The sequence below is a fragment of the Ischnura elegans genome, chromosome 8 (assembly GCF_921293095.1).
Source record: "Ischnura elegans chromosome 8, ioIscEleg1.1, whole genome shotgun sequence".
NCBI classification, from domain to species: domain Eukaryota; kingdom Metazoa; phylum Arthropoda; class Insecta; order Odonata; family Coenagrionidae; genus Ischnura; species Ischnura elegans.
This window is the reverse complement of record NC_060253.1, coordinates 91505238-91524371: the sequence shown is the minus strand read 5'-3', so window position 1 is coordinate 91524371 and position 19134 is coordinate 91505238. Positions and strand designations below refer to the sequence as shown.

The window sequence follows — 19134 nt, the reverse complement described above, 5'->3', positions numbered from 1 at the left end:
CTAGTTCCTCTCCCTAGTCTAATTCGAGGATTTTTGTTTGGTCTATCTGGAGGTATTCCCTGCAATTTTGGCTACAATTCTTGATAAAAACTTTGGACCGGAGATCATTGCAGTCACGGAGGAGAAAAGCACGAATTAAGGGTAGCTTTAAGGCTTACGTCGGTGATCCTGCGTGGAGATAACCATCAAGTAGATTGAAAGGTCCTAGTTACTTGGCGAGGATGGATCATAATTTTATTATAGAGCCTCCGAGCCGGCCGTCGAATACTTTAAAATGTTCCTTTCTACTTCGGGGGATTGATGATGCGACTGGTTTACCCGACGAAATATTGGAGCCCTGTCCAACTATTAGTCGGGTTTTAATGACAAGGCTAAAAAAATAATAAATGCAATAATAATAATAACAATGAATTGTGAGGGCCTCTGTGTATTTTTAGTACTTTTGTGCATTGTTTATATTTTTCGATATTGCTTTTTATATTTTGTGTCCTGGATAATTTTTATCTGTGTGCTGTTTGTTACCACCTGATAACACGATATCTTTGTATTTATCATGTATATTTTTTTTATTTGGACTATGCATAGTTTTATTCTGATGTTACCACCGGACCACTTGTGACTATTTGCTTAACAGAGATAATAATTCACAAACTTCTAAACCTTCGGCCACGATCGTGACCATTTTCTTGTTCACGGCCGATATTTTGGCAACCTTCGCACTACACGTTAATTGCGACAGCTTTCGGGATGGTATGTAGATTTTTGAGAAGAATCCTCCATTTAGTAGCTTAGCTCACCTCGGCGATGAGATGGGCGGAGAAGGTTCGGAGGCAGGCGACCGCGTGGTGCGGCCTGCGGTTGGCTGCCGGACACCCTAGGCGGGAGGCCAGGGACTTGGCGTGGCGCAAGGGGCGCGGCTGCAAGGCCCACGGCGCTCCACTGCACCCGCTCATGGCTACCGCGCAGGAGAAGAGACCTGTGAGGGGAGGAAAGACATTAGTATAACTACTATAGTGAATTTTACATTTGAATTGTCTTGGGAATATAGGGCCACCATAAAATAATGGTGCAGTTTTGAACATGGTTTGAGTGAAAACAATAACTGACAGTCTATGTTTTTTTCACATTCGTCGCTTCAAAATTTTTTCTGCATAATTAATAAATGTCGATATGTGCAGCCTAACTACACAAAAATATCACAAAAGAATCTCAAAACGTTTAAAAATAAAGTTTTACGAAGAATATTCGGTCCCATGAAAGAATGAGAAAGATGGAGAATAAGAAAAAAACAAGGAGTTAAGTGTATTGTATAAAGAACCAAATATCGTGGGACTCATCAGAATCAGGAGATAAATATGGCTGGGCTACGTCCATAGAAGAAGTGAAGAGACATTGATAAAACAAGTTCTAAAAAGGGAATGAGAAGGTACAAGACCGGTAGGAAGACCGAGAATTCTCTGGAACGACGAAATAAAGAAGGTTGTGAAGAAGGTGGGAGCTCAGTAGGGCTGTGGGAGACTCTCGACCACCCGAGAGTCTCGACGGTCGAGACGAGAATTTCATTTCTCGGCATTGTCGGGACGAGACTCGACGCGGCAAGAGTCTCGCCTGGGTCGAGAGTCTTGACGAGAGTCGGATAAGTCTCGCCCCTTCGAGATTTCTCGACACCCGTCGAGACTCCCGGCTCCCCGAAAAAAATAAAACTATTTCTATTTTAGACATTGAAAATAATTAACAAAAAGATTATTTTAAGACATCTTATATATTTCCAAAACTAAAAATGGTAGTAATATAAGATCGACATTGACGACCTAAGCATATTTTATTTTTTAATTAACCGAAATTGACAGGTAGCCATGAACTTTAGCTACCATAAATAAACATCGCAAAAACATTTATAAAATTCTATAAAATTAGACTATGATCTCTTCTTTTTTGTTAATTTACAAGTGAATGTTTCTTTTTTTATTATATTAATACTTATAATAAGAAACATTGATGTAACCCTTTAACATGCCTATGTATCAAAATTATAAGCTCAATTTCATTTTAAGCCCTGATAATGGTTTGTAAATAAACGGAAACTTCGGCAAAATTTACATTTTAATTTAAAGACGTACACTCCAAGATTCAAATTTTATATTAAATATTGAGGTCAGGGAAAGGAAATAATTTTTTTCCAAATCCCTCGTTGGGAACTCTATTAGCATCGTGCACACACTTTAAAAAACTGAATGCAGAGGCTAAATCATTAAATAAAATATTTTTATAATGTTAATAAATCCATAAAAGTCGTAAGGGATACCTTAGTAAACTCTATCATCGACTGATTGCGGTATTCGTCGGAAATTCTCGCCTTGCCCGGGAGTCTCGACCGGTGTCGAGAAATCTCGAAGGGGTGAGACTTCTCGACTCTCGTCAAGACTCTCGACCCAGGCGAGACTTTCGCCTCGCCGAGAGTCTCGCCGAGAGTCGAGAGAGACAATGCCGAGAAATGAAATTCTCGTCTCGACCGCCGAGACGATACTCTCGCACAGCACCAGAGCTCAGCCGGATATGGCAGGCTACCGTAGACTGTGGAGGCACTTTTTTAGTTAGGTAGTTAAAAGACAATCTAGGTTTCCAGTGGCCAAAAGAGTAAGTATGTGCGCCCTGAGTCGCTCGACTAGGGAGAAACCCGGCGTCGACAAAAGCCTAGCGAAAGGCGCCAAGGGGACCACGGCTTAATGTCCCATTTGACGGACGAATTGCTGCACTTGAAGTGCCCTCCTCAATGCACTCAAGCAGGGATCGGGCAGCTTCCGAAATACTCTGCCACCCTATCTTTCCTATATTCTTATGGATTACTGAAATTGCACCATTATTTTATGAGAACCCTGTACATGAAACCGCGTCATTGAGTCATAAAATTTTTACATTCGTATTAACAATCAGATTTGTTTTATATTTTGTCAGGAAAATTCAAATATATTTTGTCAAGGAAAAATGTTCATAAAACGCATGTTGTTTCCAACACATTTCATGAATTTATCACATAGAATCTATAGATTATCACCCGAGATGCTCGAATACTTGAAAATAGTTTCTGGGCTAAATTGCTGTTATTATAAGCTAAATTTTATCATTTAACAGTGGTATTTACTTCTTAGAAATGGAAATATTGCCAGGAGATTATTTGCAGACTAGTTCGGAATTGAAATCTTCTGGAGTCGTAGACGATATTCCGCTGGGATACGTTCTCAGAAATTGAGACGTAAAATATATCACAATTTCCCATGCGTAAAATTCAAAGTAAATATGATCTGGTACCCACAAAATTGGTATTCCAAAAGAAAAAATTTTATAAAAAAAAGAAACTTTATATTCAGAAATGATTTCACGTAAGCAAGATTTCTAATCTTGAATTAACAGTGAAGTCAGTATCTTAGGATATATTCGTCAACTTTTTTAAATATACATATTCCTCTCTGCAGTCACGGTTGCTTAGCAACGAGAAAAATTCAAAGTGATTGAGGAGAAGTTTAAAAAGGGATTTCTACATTAAATGTACGATTATAACCACGTAGAAATGATTCAAATGTGATAGTTACCGTAAACTCAATAACATTAATTTGATTTGATTTGACAATCATATTCAATGATTTGACAATCATTGAATATAAAGCGACCAAAGTAAGATGTCAGCTCAAACGGAATACACTTCTTTACGGTCGTTCATAAACGAATGTGAGGACACTCTACAGTCTGCGCGTGTTTTGCCCTCTTTCGTAACATGTAAAATGTCTAAACTTTGCCTATCATTTTAAAATATACGGAATAGGCCCTCCTCGCCTCGCCGCAACATCTGGTTTGTTGTCTACACTAGGCCCAGCTGAATAGGCTGTCTTCAAAGCATTTCAAAAAAATTTTTTCCTGTTTTAATTTTGCTCTTTGGTCGCAGTATGACAGGAAGTTTATATTTTAAGGGAAAGGAATGAGGAGTTAGGGGTTCTGTGCCTTGCTATTTGGTCCGGGTTATAGTTCCATAGGTTCATAAGTTTAATGTTTTCAGTCCGGGGCAGTGTTTTTATATGTTGAGATTTGTTTTTAATTCTTGGAGTATTGGGGTGATGCGCATATCTTAGCGGTTATCCTTATTTATGATGAACCTGGAGTAGGCCCTTGGCAAAATTAATCTGTACCTCATTAATCAAAAATTTTAATCAGAGAAAAGCCTGGAGGTAAAATTTAAAAAATGCGGCCAAATTCTCAAACGGGTTTTGCTTCATAGTCCCTAAATATTTGAAGAAGATTTTCCCCAAATTTTAAACAAATAATGCCCCGCGAAAAAAAAAAGTTATCGAAAGGGAGTTATGTGTTCTTTTAAGACGATTTTGTAAAGAAACAAACTTGCCAATATCAGTCACTGTTTCTGTCCAAAAGAAAATGCAATTTGCAGCGAAACTCCAGTCCGGCGCAGGCCCTCAACTAGGGCGAGGCAAAGGGGGTACGTGCACCGGGCGGCAGGGGGGGCAAAGTTGGATAATTCTATTAATTAAAACGTTATTTAATTTTGAGAATTAAATTACTTAACTATAATTATTAATTTATGAATTATTAAACAATAATATTAATAAAACTTCTCAATAGCAAACATAATGTGCATAATTTCGACTACCGCATCTCAAATTCTCCCCCCACCTTTCTGTCTCCCAACGTTCTTTTCTATTCAGACTTCCTTCTTCCATTAACTCCTAAGCCAAATGTGTTCCAAATTTTGATCCTTTTTTTCATCCCTCATTCATCCTGCACCATCACTATCGTTATTTTCCCCCTATTCCTCGCCCCACTCGATGACTATTCTTTGTTATTTATTTGTAAATACTGTTGAATATTTTTTCTTTATTATTGGTTACGTTGCTTAATATTATTAAATTGTTTCTCCTGTTATTGTGAGTCCTCTGTAATTGGCCTCGTGCTGTTTTTGGACTGGATTTAATAAATAAATGAAAAAAGCTTGCGGATACATTATATTTTAATAGTGGGGGAGGGATGGAGTTAAGGAGGGCGGCAAAATGATCTTGACCCCCTCCCCCCGAGGCAAAACTCCGACCCTTGTCCCGCGTGCAACTTTTAAACTGCCATCAGTCGGGAAGACCGCATCAAAGGAATTGAAGAGCAGCGTTCCTTCAAGCGGAGGCCGCCATGTTGTTCACTCATTTCCATTTACTTGTTCCCCCAGCTCGTCTTCATTATTCCGTCTTTCGCCGCGGGTAGCACTGGTCGTGTGACCACCAAGTTGCCCTCCTTTCATACGCAAAGCGTTGAGGTTTTTTTATTTAATTATTCACGCCGCTCACCCCTGGAGACGGGCGACACCATGTGCAGGAGGACGGAGGCAGCACCTGCGCTGTTTCCCACCAGGCAGAGGGCGTTGGTCGCGTCCCCGCCGAAAGACTTGGCGTTGCGTCGCACCCACCTCAGGGCCTCCACTTGGTCCCAAAGGCCCCAGTTCCCGCGGCAGGAGGGCTCGCCCGTGCTCAGGAAACCTAATGAGAGAATAAACGTGAGAAGAAAACGGGCTGTGGGGTTGTGCACCAGGTTGATCATTTCTTTATCGTTTAGATTGAATCTGGGGTCTAGTAGAACATCGCACCTCGAAATGAGGAAAGTTTTTGATGTAATTTTTTTTACTTACTCGGCATCATCTCATTTAACGTATAATGACTACATACACAGGTAACTTGCTAAATAATGAGGTCGTGGCCACTGTTTGTTGTTTTGTTTTGTAACTGTTTGATTCGTAATTGTGCCTAATTATAGCTTATTTAATTTTTATTTGTTATTAGTTAACTTTTTATTGGCAATCTTGCTGTAAGTATACCACTTTATGTACACTAAATTTAAAAAAATTAAGCTGTGTACTGCTCGTCGCTTACAGCTTTCATGCTACTTCCAATTCATTTACTGGCCCCTTCGTGAGGCCACCCGTGTTGAAAAACATTGCAGAACCACAATTGTAACTTTTTTATATCATAAGATTGCATGATATGATGATATTGTATTTTTACATAATCACTTTAATTAAAAACTTCTTAAAATTTGCATGTGACTTGATTATTTTTTATTACTATGAAAGTAAAGGTAACTCAAGGTATCTTTTGTGCCCCCCTTGAGTTTTTTCTGCATCTGCTACTGTTTCTGGTACTCTAGCATTTTCTTGATTTTTTTAAGTTTTATATTTATTATAAATATAACGTACTATTGGATAAGCTTATGTAAAATTACTTAACCTTAATTTGCCTCGTTCATGGCCCCACCATAGAACATTCATAATCTATTTATGCTATTACAACTCAAATAGTAAAACAACAAAATAGGATCAATTAGGCAGGCATAATCCAATCCTTGGCAGGTCTGTAGCCAAGAAACAATATAGGCTTGGGTATTTCTGAGAGGGTTTCAATTGAGTTATTTTTGAGAATATATGTTTAAGACCATATCTCTCAAACATTTCATGGATAGGATGGAAGCCTGGCTTTTCCTCTATACCACATCCTTCTGTCTTCTATTCACTATGGTCATGGCCTTGGGGGAGGATTTCAGGGGCTTTTGCTCTGAGGCCAAAACCAGGGGCGGATCCAGGATTTCTTTCTGGGGGGGCACAAGCAAGGCCGTATCCAGGATTTTGTTCTGGGGGGGGCACAAGTATACCTCGTAATACAAAACGAACGCAATGATAATGGGAACGCAATGTATATTTTTTAAGGGTCTGGGGGGGCACGTGTCCCTCCCCCTAGATCTGCCTACGGCCAAAACCCTGCAAGAGTATTAGTCTGAGCTGGGTTGTCTCTGGGGCGCTAGTAGAAAAATTGTTGGGAGGGTGAATTCAACACTGTCCCTGGGATGTTATGTTGCCAATTATGGCAATTTATTGCTAATTTGATTACTCTCTCTTGATGATGGTTCGGTGATCATTTTGTCAACTTTTTCAGGAGAGATATCATAGAACAGCACAGTGAAAAGATGCACAAAGATATCATGCTATTTTAAATAAAAAAAACTTTTGGGCTAAGTCACCACGTCAATTTTTGGATGCCCCCGGCTGATGCTGGTTGCTTTCTCAAGGGAATCTGTTGAGGTGGGAATTTAATCCATACGTATAGGTATCCGTGTTAAGAGGTGGGAAGTGGGAGGTTGGAGGAGTAGGTTGTTGATAGGTTTTCCGGATTACAGGTTGCCAAGTGCGACTTATTTTACGGTGTCCCTGTTAAAATAGTTCTTCTCCTCTTTAGTTATTTCTCTGGCCTCTCTGACTAGTCACTGTTTGAAACCTTTCACTTTGGCAACAATTTTTACTTCCTCAAGGTCGATTGTGTGGCCCAGCACTGCGTGTTTGGCTACCATGGACTTCGTTGACTGCCCCAGTCAAATTGCTCTCTCGTGCTCCTCTAGGCTTGTTTTGACTGATCTGCCTGTTTCGCCAATGTAGTTCTTCCAACATATCTGGCATGGAATTTGGTGCACCTCTTCAGCTTGTATTTTAGGAAAGGGGCACGGTTTTTTATTCAACATGACGAGTACCTGCGAAAGTTTTAACAAAAAATCATGCTATTTATTTGTTGTACACAAAGATATCGTACTGTCATTTTATTTTAACTTTGAGACTTGTTGAGGAATCTGTTTGATATTGTGAAGACAAAAAAAGTAGACAGGATGATATCTTTGTTTATCTTTCCAGCTAATCATTTAATTTTTTCACTGGTTATTTTATGGTGGTTTGAGGTTTCATTATCATTTCCCAAAATGAGTCAGAGGGGTTCAAGTACACCCATGCACTCTTGGGGCCCATGCCCTTTGCATTTTATTGCTCTATTATCATAGGAATCAAACAGTGGTGTCATAATGCCAGAACGCCGTTCTGGCACTATGACACAACTATTTGATCCTATAATAATAGAGCAATTAGAGAGAATAGTATAATAGAGTGTTCTGGTTAACAAAAGACAACACTTTCATCCAAGTTGTTGCCTCAAAACTTCTATGCATACGTTCGTTGCCAAACAAAAAAAATGAACAGACATAATAACTTGTAATAAAAAAAACACTCCGAGTAATATTTCACTTCTAATAAAAGTTAAGAAAACTGTGTTCCGGCAGAGCTAATTTTGCTATGACATCACTGGTATCAAGCGATTTTGTACAGGAACCAATATCCTAATTATTAACCTAGCAAATCAATTTTTTAGTTTTCATTAGAGAAATATAATTCGTAAATTTTTGGAGCCATGTAATACGTCATATCATAGGTAGCCATTTGATGCCAGTGGAGTGTTGTAGCCTGTTGAGTAGAGCACTTGCCTGCGGACTGAAGGTCCTGCATTCAAACTTGGGGTGAAGCCATTAGATACCCCAGATATATGTAATCCTCGAAGTGTGAGGTGGCCCAGGGAAAGGATCATGCCGATCTCTTCTGAATTTGTGATACTCACATGCCTGTGGATTTGTCTGGGGTGAGCTTTACCTTCACCTATCAAATTCAACCTTTACTTTGAATCACTGAGTGAGTTATGATATTTTGGATGATGGAGTTGTATTCAAACGTTTTGTATACAGATGATTTGTAATACAGTTGTAATACAAAGGCAAAATACAAGGGAATTTGTAATACGATTGTAATAGAGGACATTTGACACTGTATTACAATTGTAATACAAATGTATTACCACAAATGTGCTGTCTGGGTGGAAATGAATTACCGATGTGCCTACAGTAATTGTCAAAAGCGCTAAAAAAAGTACATCAGGGCCAATCAGAATGAATTTAAAACACAGGGTTTCAATAATGACTTTATTCATCATCATGGCATTTAGCTAGTTTAGTTCAATATGTAGCATCCTTTAACTGAACCCTCTTCATCCTTGTTCCACTCCGACTAAACCACTTCCCCTAGCAAAGGGATGAAATGCCTCTTAGTTGCCACAGATATCTAGCATAAGGAAAGGAAGGAATAAAAATTACTGAATATGGGTACCCAAAGAGATGTGATGCAGAAAATTTAGAGTACTAAAGTATAAAGACATTTCATATACATACATAGGCGGATCTAGGGGGGGGGGGGGGACGGGGGCACGTGCCCCCCCCCCCCCCCCCCAGAACCTTAAAAAATACGGAAGATTTTAATAAAGCCCCATTATCATTGCATTTGTTTTGTAGTACGAGGTATCCTTGTGCCCCCCCCCCCCCCCCAGAAAAAAATCCTGGATCCGCTCCTGTATACATAGACAGATTTCATAACAAAAATTCACATCAAGTGAAGGTAAAATGCGTGGACCATCATGTTCTATTTTTACATTTTTTCTTTGGTGGAAGTCGTATTCCCCACAAAACTGAAATTAATTGACCAAATAAATATCAAATAAATGTCAAATATGCACATTAAATTTATCCATGTAATGAAACAAGGGGGCCTATTATGAATGGCTCGCAAATGGGGGGGTGGCATGTGCCCCCGTGCCCCTCCCCCCCTATATCTGCCTATGTAGACGACCCCACTGTATAGGTCACCTCAGAATGCAGTTCAAGGACTTAAGTTGAAAAAAAATAACTAAATAAATAAAGAAGATTAGCTCCACCTTGGTGGAATTATGCAGGCAGCTTTGTCTGACACAGCCCCCAGTTTTTCTAGACTAGGAGAAAAGTAAAAGCAAAATCTACACGAATCTTCCTCCCTAAAATAAGAATTCTACTATGTACGATTAAAATACATAATTGAGTGGAGAAGATATACATTTATTTTGTTTGATCAAATTTAGTGTTTTTTCCAAGGCCGTAGGTTTTAGTAATGATGATATTTTGTATGAAAACACATTAGCAGCTTTTACTCTTACACATAAGTTGTTTACTGATTTTTTCAGAAAACTTTAGAAATATGGGTCCATGTATAGAGTCTGTGCTACCCAGCTTTCAACCCATCCACTTGTATGCCTGTCAAAAGAAACCCATGGTTCCTGGGTGAATATGGTACCCTGACCACTAGTGTGATGGATGGATGGATGGTTATGGTATTTTGGATGAATGAAGAGGCAAAGCTTTGTAATACAACTGTAATACAGTTGTATTACAAAAATCGGTACAATTTGTAAGGTTACAGAAGATTTACCATTTGTATACAAATGGTTGTGCTATCTGGGCAGTGATTCTGACTTGCGTTTGAAGCAATTATGGCAGCTCTGTTATGATATTATTACGCACATAATGTTTTTTTCTCAAGGTATTGTGTATCTTGGTTCTATGTGTTATCATTTCCACAATTTATGAAATTTGAAGTTAGCCTAAACACAGGCTTATTGCCTTACAGGCTTCCTTACTTCCTTGAATGGATGTAATAATCTGTAAAAAAATATGTATGCATGGAAGAATAAATTATTATTATATTATTACTTGTGCAAAGCTCCAGTTATGCTTGTGCAGCACTCCTGACATGCTTGTGCACTTCCACTGAAACCCGTTTGCAGTGCGTCTGACATGCAAAAAAAAGGGGAGTTTAGGAGTGCTAGTTGCACTGCAGCAGTGCCTTTGTGCACCTGCAGCATTTTGTGTTTACAGGGTTGTTGACAAGTTTATTTTGTGGAAATTCATTTTAATAATAAATACTAAATAGCAGAAGTAATTTTCCACACTTATTTATTAACTCAACCAGTTTCTATGATTGGACATTAAAAGAGACAGCCCTTGAAAATGACGTGTAAATGTTGAAACCAGTTGAGTTAATAAATAAGTGTGGAATATTATTACAGCTGTTTCTTTCTAATTAAAATACACATACCTGAATTAAGCACCTATATACAATGAGGATAATACTGAAGTAGAGCATTCCATCTTTGCTGGAGTGATAAATCCATCATGTACAAGTGATAATGTAAGTGTAAGGTAGAGTGTTAAACCAAGTATAGTCTACATAATTGTTCCATGTGGGAAACAACTGGTCTGCAATGCATAGATGATGCAAAGTATTAAAAACGTAAAAATTCTGCATGGCACAACATACCATAAATTTGGCTACACAAGTTGATAAAGTGAGTGTGGTAGACTATTGGGTAGAATGCCTAGCTGTTAATCGAGGGATCCTGGGTTCAAATCTTAGGTGAAGCTTTCAGACAACCCTGAACAAAAAAAAATTCTCATAGTGCCAAGTAATCCAGGGAAAATAGCTGCCCCCTACATTGATGTTTTAAACTCACCTGTGGCTTAGTTCAAGGTGAGCTCTATCCTCATCTATCCAACATAACCTTCATGTTATGAAAAGTCCGCGGTAATAAATAAAAGCTTCACATTAGGAAATAAGTACTGATGTTCTTGATATTTATGAGATTATGTGCTTTAATAAAGTGTTCATAGAATTAACTTGAAAAGATGTCACCCAGCACAAATTATTCCACAAGTGGGAGAGTTACATGCGCCTAACTTTTTTGAGATTTCTCTTCAATTTAACGTGAAATATTCTATCTTTGGGCATAATTAATCAAAATTTTAGTGGCCAGGGATCCCGTACCAGGGAATATGGGACAGTGACGTAACATACAAACAAATTTGTCCTTTATCCTGAAATAAATGTTGTAACTAGTGGTCCTTCATGATCATATATTATCGCGTAAAATATGGAACAAAATGCTGCTTTGTGCAAAAGCTCATTAAATCATAAATTGCCTCACTGTGGTTTTTTAACAACCAAATCAGTGACTACTAATTTTTAAATATTATACTCTTTTAGTATTTACCTGATGTTCATCATTAGTCTTGAGTACAAATCTCGGGCACAATGGATCTGACAAGCACAGTGCGAGTGCTTTTTCATTTCTTCACGCTATTAGGTGGCATAGACCCTTGACGCTCATAGTAGCTACTAGCTATTTGTAGTAGCTACTCACAATAGCTGGCTATTTGTTTTGAAATGCTCTATGCAGTCTTCTTGCATAGCTTGACTTTGGCCGTCCCCATGGGCAGTTGTTTAAGTTTGCATCAGAAAAGCTCATTGCGCCCTAACTCGTCACAATTTTAAAGATATGTATTTTTGATAGGCAGAATATTTTTTAAAGTCATTTTCACTCGATGCTTCTACGATGTTTACGACTCCATGCTTGGATACATTTAGTGAAACACAATTGCCTTAAGAGCACATTAAATCACACATCGGTTTGGAGCCGTATGAAGGGGTGTATACACTACACGTAAGACATCATTTAAGTGTTAGACTACATTGATAATAGTGCATAAACGCTTCAAGGTGCAGCTCTGAGCAATGCTTTGACTTAACCTATTAACGCCTAGCGGTACCATATGGTACCAGCCGGTATCGAAATGCTAAACGTAACTTTTTTTGTCACTTATCGTAATTTATTTGGGTTTTGAGAGCTTAAACATAATAAGAATGTTTTTATTTATATTTTCCGAAAATTTTGCTTTTTAAAAGCTGAAATTAACGCATTTAGAGCGGTCTATCTTCTTTTCAGTGCCCTTGAGGAAATAAGTTCAACAGGCACAACCACCTAAAACATTCCAAGCCCAAGCGGGGACAGTGTGCTACTTAAAACTGAACCAATAGAATAAGAACAGAATGCTTGAAATGCAATGCAGGGTCATACATTGACTGCTTTGTTCCTTTCCATGTGCGGCAACGACTGAGTGAAGCGCTAAAGTCATGTAAAAGATCCACAGAGAAAAAATCATTCGCCTTGACCGGGATTCGAACCCGGATCCCCCGATTTCCAGTCGAGTGCTTTAGCCAGTTAAGCTACCGAGGCGTCATTCTTCCCTGTGGATATTTTCGGACACTACCGGACAAGATGTTGCTGGACTGCAGAGCATATGATGCCACAAGCAGTCCAAATCGTGCGCACAGTGCCACAGCCGGAGAGCAGGCCCGGACATAGAGCACAAAGAGGTGCTCGCTCTAGACTAGTTCGAATCCCGGTCAAGGCAAATGATTTTTTCTCTGTGGATCTTTCGCACGATTGTGCATTGCGGGTGACTCCCGTAAAAGTTATCACCACGGCTAGTCACGGTATACTTTGAACGCTAAAATCATGTTATTCTTGATTTCTACTGCATTTATACATGACTTCTATTTTACAATCACTGATATTTAATAATGATTTGAATATTATCGATATTTTAGCGTAATTTTGGATGAAAATGAATGTATTTTGTGGAAAATAATAAATATTTAACGTTTTCGGCGTAAAAATTTGATTTCTGAAATTTTTTTTAAAATCCTATTTTTTGACCCCTTTAATGCCTAGTGGTACCATATGGTGCCAGGCTGTATCTTCGTAACTGTCAGTGCTAAAAGAATGAAATTTGCACTGAATGACTCCATTGGTATAAAAATATATAATTACCACAAAAATTGGAGATACCTTTTTAATTCAGGCGTTAGGTACCGGGTTAATAATGTTTTTTCTCATGTGTGCTTATCAGTGGCACCAACTCTATGGGGCCTGAGGGGGCCCACGCCCCCTCAAAAATTCGTTATGGGTGTGAAGAAAAAATTTGTCGGGCTTGTGGATTTTCCCCGGGGTGTCCAGATATCGAGATTCGAGTAATCAAGGTTTGAATGTTGATCATATACTCTTCTTAAATGCTTAAAAAAAAAACTTAAAACTCACTTCTTATGAAATTTCCCGGGGCAAGATCCCTGGTTTGGGCCCCCCACAATATTTTTTGTAAGTCGGCATCCCTGGTGCCTATCAGGCATATTGCGCCTGAACTCGGGAGTTCAAATATTGCACCTGACAGAAGGTTAAATCACAGAGTGAGTGAGGTTGACAAAACCAAGGTATATATTCAACATTTAGCTACCCCTTCCTCTTCTCTGTTTTCCATTCCCCTCTGCCTCTTTCTAAAGTAATTCATGTTACTTCCACATGAGTGATGCCTCAGTGGGGGTTGCAACCTCTTGCAATCCACCCAAACACCTTGAGAGTGAGACTAAAACATGCCACAACAGAGCATGCTCGTTTTGAAACAGCGAAACTTATTACCTATGTATATTATGTATATCAAATGATGTATAGGTATTCCTCATTTCATTAATTCAGTTCTGCTGTTTTCTGATGATAGGAATGTGGTATAAAGCCTTATATAGGTGATTAAATCTTAAGAATATATAAGTCAAGAGTAAAATGTGATGGAGGAGGTTTGGGGATGGTAGAACCATTTTACCCTACACACCAACCATTGCTCCAGATTTGTAAAATACAGTTGAGGACCTCAAATCCAGAAAGCTTGGGACCGAAGGGCTTCTGGATTTCTGGTCTTCATGGTATATTTAGTAAATTAATTAATTTATACATGAGCTCAGGCTCTTGTGTCCCTGACAAGGTTCTTAGCGTATTTCCATAGCATGTGCTAACTTCCTACTCATTCCAGAACAAGGCTTGGAGAGTGGTGCCACGAGGTGGCAAGTCAAAACACTACGCAGAGGGATTTTTAAATGTTGCGGATTTCTGGGTTTCTCGATTCCGGATTTCAGGTCCTCAACTGTAGTTAAATTGTTCAGAGCAATGATTTGGCATTTAATGAATGAATATTTCTTAAATTTGCCAGTTTACTTAATTATTTATTTGAAATTAAACATATGCTCAATGCTTATAGTCATCAAACCTCCATTAATTGATAGAACTTGTTTTTCCCATTGATCATTTTTCAAGAGTGAAACTTACCAAACGGCCCCAGCCTGTAATTGAAGGTCACAACCACTGCACCTCTGGCTGCCAGCTCTTCACCTGGATAAAGTCTGCCTCCATTCATGTAGTAGGAGCCTCCATGAATGAAGAAAAGGATTGGAAGATCCCCGGTAGAACCATTCTGTAAGTGAGAATTATCTGTGTTAACCAGTGTGCAGAAATGACATGTTATATATATTAGGTACCAGCTCTATCAGTCACCATTCAGCCAAGGGAGATACACATTGTTCTTGAAATTATCAATGGGGTTTTATAGCAACTAACTCCTGTGGGTCTTCACCTCCTGCTTGGGAAAGGACCTAGCCACATTAATATATCGTTTCCCATAAGATCACCAAAGTTAATCCATATCAGGCCCAGGATAAGGTTAGATTGGAGACCATTCGTAGGTACCTCAACCCTTTTGCACCAAAAGTCGGGTGGTGCCGACGAGGATTTTCATGTGCAGAAGACCTAACCAGAGGTCGAGTATAGCTGGTGTGGATTTTTCAATGCAAATAACTGGACATCGGCTATAGCTGGTGCCGAGGAAGGGAAATGATCGCTGAGGTGGCAATGGCCATATGCATTCGGGCCCGGCCTGAGACCCAGCAAAGCGAGACCATATGGCCACTCCTAAGCAATTTAGCCTAATCTTCTCCCTCATTTATGATTCTCCTTGCTGCAGGAATCCATTGTGAAGTGTTTATATTGTCACTGGTTTTTGTACAGGAACATTTAGTTGCATAATCCAATTTTTCTATACTTTGAAATGAATTCTTTGTGCATTAGCAATTTTTAAACAAAATTTTAGCATTATTAATACAGTAAAACCTGTATGTAGTGAACCTCTTTACATCATAAACCTCCATACCTTATACCACCCCTACGGTCCTGTCTGATTTACATGTAAATTTAGAGGCAAACCTCTTTGTAGTGAACCTCTTTATATCATAAAACCTCCACTTATCATACCAAGGAGATACCCTCAACACGGCCTAACTACCTCCGCATATCATACCAAGACAACAAGAGACCATTAATGAAGCTGTGATTACGTACATGGAATGACATTTTCAGCAATAAATGTTTCACCCTTTTTTTTCTTATATTCCTTATTATGCTGTAATTTTCACGTTAATCATTAGTTATGGCCATTTCGTTCAATATGTGCGCATACCTAACAGTAAATAAGAAAAAAGGTATCCAACTATCCCACTCATTTTAAGTTACTGTTAAATTGAGAGAGATCACATCATTTTCTCTCAAATCATGGTGAAAATCAAGTGATAGCACTCGCTTTCTGTAATTATTAAATAATAAATATATGTATGCTCGCTGATGCATGCATGTGTGTTTAAACACATAAATACAATAGTTTAAAAGACAGTAGTGCCTTTTATTTCCAAAGGATATGAAAAAATGGTGCCTATCACTAAAACCTCTGCATAGTGAACCTCCATACATCAAATTGCCCAAATTTTGGTCCCCTCCATTACGATGTAAAGAGGTTTTACTGTAATATTTTATCTGGATTTAGAGTCTTAGCACCTTGTGTTCACTAACTTATTTAATTATCGACACTAGAACTCTGTTTAAAATTCCACAATGCTTAACAAAATGTTAATTGTTCTCTTAGGAGAGTAAATTATTGGAAATCAAAAGCTATATTCAGTCTAAATAACACTGATAAAGCTTGGAGGGATGAAAATACCAGGGCAACTCCTCTTCAAAAAAGAGCTCCGCAATGAGAGGTTTAAAATATTCTCATGCTTCTCGTGGCAAGGAAAATGTTTTCCTCTCCTAGGCACTGACACTTGCTTAGTGGCACACCTTTTTGTAACATATACCTAGGTAGGTAGTGGCATGTGGTCTATAACATCACGATTTTGTTTTGATCAATTTGCTGTTAATATTTTTAATTTACTTCATTTATAAGCATTATACTTTTTATTTACACAGGTATTTAATTAATTTATTTGAGTTAAATGATTATTTTTTCTGCATGTTGTGTTTATCTTTAAGGCATTAATAAAAATACATCTTTGAAAGTTTCAAATGGACAAAAAATTTATTGTTCTTATCCGTATCTTTTGACCTAAACTTATTTTGAAAGAATACCTAATTCATACAGTGAAAACTCAGTTATATTTCAATAATTTTCCATCGACATGGACTATAATTTCAAGTTTGCTTCTTAGCAATAATATTATAGGAATTGAGCACTCCTTCATTCTAAGGAACAATAAAAAATGTTGTTTTATCCACTGGTAGAAAATAATAAAAGGGTCAGATGCAAATACATGGTCAAGGTAGGTACATGTATTGAATATAGGTTCTATTTTGTCTTTATTAAAAGAACTTTTACTAGTACAGTAGATTCCGGTTAATTGGGACGTATCAGGACAGGCACACTTTGCCCCACGATTAAGTGGCTGCCCCAATTAGGCGAACTATTCCATAGATGGGCATAAAAAATTAAGGTTAGAATGATAGAAATAAGTCTAAATAATTTTTATAATGCGAATAATGTTTATTAAACTAGTAATATACTTAATAAATCAGCAAGAACAGTTAAATAATAAAAAATTTTCAAGAATTCTGTTAATCTTAGTTGAAAATATTTTTCACACCCTCAGGCGACACTGGATGAATGCCTTTTACTAAGTCCTATTAAAGAAAAATTCATGGGTAATTATTTAAGAACATGTGATTTCTAAATATTTCATAAACTTATAAACATGCAAGTACATACTGTTCAAATTGTATCTCCACGTCTGAGGAATTTGTCAAAGTAATTCGCACAAAGTATAATAAATTTGGATAAAGTTGACACAGTCATTGATACCTCCACTGCAAAAACACTCAAAAATCACCCACCGAATGAAATCCGCTCATCTAGTTCTGCTAGGGCTATTGGATTTGATTTGATTCGGTGGCGATTGTTATGCGTTTGTGCAGTGGTGGTATCGAAATCCAATGACGACATTGGCTTCTTACATAAAGAAAAGTCGAAACACCTCAATGAACGTCCTTGTATCATGTCACTCAGCTACACTCAGTAGCGATTTCATCTCCATCACTATCCTCACCTTCAGCTTCACCTTGTTACCTGTATAATATGATTTCAACAATATCATCTTCACCGTTTTAATTGGTGCCATAGCAGTCCAAATTGCAGTCGATATTATCAAACTCCTCATTGGTTTTTACTTGGTGCAGTTGCAAGTGACATTCACTCTCAGGTTCTGCTGGAGTGTTGAAAAATGCATTGGGAAGTTTGAAACCGCGATAAAATAAAAACAATTTTGAAATGTTTGAGCAGTGACATTTGCCAGCTTTCAGCCTGCATAAGGGTCACCTTTGAACATACTTCGTTGGCGGTGGATAACAATGTCAGAAGGTTATCTTCTATAGACTTTAGAATGAATTTACTTATTTCCCACAACAAAGTGTTTTCAAATATTTAGTGATCCTAATGTCCATTACTTGCACCAAGGATGTTGTGCTTGGGGACAGAATTCCAACTGAATATTTTTTTAATCACTTGAGCAATTAGGATGTATCGTACAATTATCAAGTGCAATAAGAACCTTTCTCAGTTTTCTTGCTTATTTTTTATCCTAATTGCGTAAGAGGCTCGCAGTCATCCATGCATTGCAATTGGCATGGTAGTCCACTGGTTAACTGCTAATTCTTAACCCTTAAAAGCATCGAGGCTTTGCCCTTTTCCAATAGCCAGAAGAGTTTTTTTATCAGTTCCCGAAACATTTGAACAGCACAAAACAGTGATGTGATCCATTGCTTTTTTGAAGCCCATTAGTCCTACATAACTGTAACAAAGATAGCCATTTGGTGTTGCTCGGTAGTCCTGTTTCATTGGTGTTGTAAATGTCATCAGCACAAACATTCTCAAGTAACCTGGGCATTTTGTTTAATTTCCACTCCTATGCACTCACAACGTCTTATAATAACGATAGCTCAGTTGTGTAGTGGAAAGGGGTGAAAGGGGATAGACTAAATGAGTCAGTTGAATTTTGTGCAAGATGCCGCAAACAAAAAGCTCTTGGTAAGCAGCATTGTTCATCTCGACCAGTCTCCTCTGCTCGACATCGGCTAGTAATCTCTAGGAATTGGCCTGTACCAGCTCGTAAACCCTCAACATAGGTTTCACCACTTCTTTCTCACTATCTCAGTTTTATTCTATCATCTGTAGCCCAAATATCGCCACAGCTGTGGCTCCTAGGAGTCCTCTCCTCTTAAAACAACACCATGTTGAATGAGGTCTCAGGGTTGGGAAACAGAATCCGAATCCTCTAACTGATAGTATAACTTCAAGAGCTTTAAGAATAAGGCAAGAATAGGTACCCTTGTGTAAGACAAAACTAAATTTAAGGAGGAGAATGTAAAAAAAATATTCTGATACGAA

General features: G+C 38.2%; 1 protein-coding gene across 1 annotated transcript in view; it reads right to left on the bottom strand.

The window, feature by feature from the left end:
• Positions 1–19134, bottom strand: part of LOC124164456 (neuroligin-2-like) — a 113653-nt gene that overhangs the window by 15809 nt on the left and 78710 nt on the right. The window contains exons 3-5 of the mRNA XM_046541782.1: positions 14703–14847; positions 5340–5528; positions 798–976 (exon numbers count right to left, since the gene is read on the bottom strand). Of these exons, the coding sequence (XP_046397738.1) occupies positions 798–976; positions 5340–5528; positions 14703–14847 (513 nt within the window). The remainder of the gene's footprint in view (positions 1–797; positions 977–5339; positions 5529–14702; positions 14848–19134) is intronic.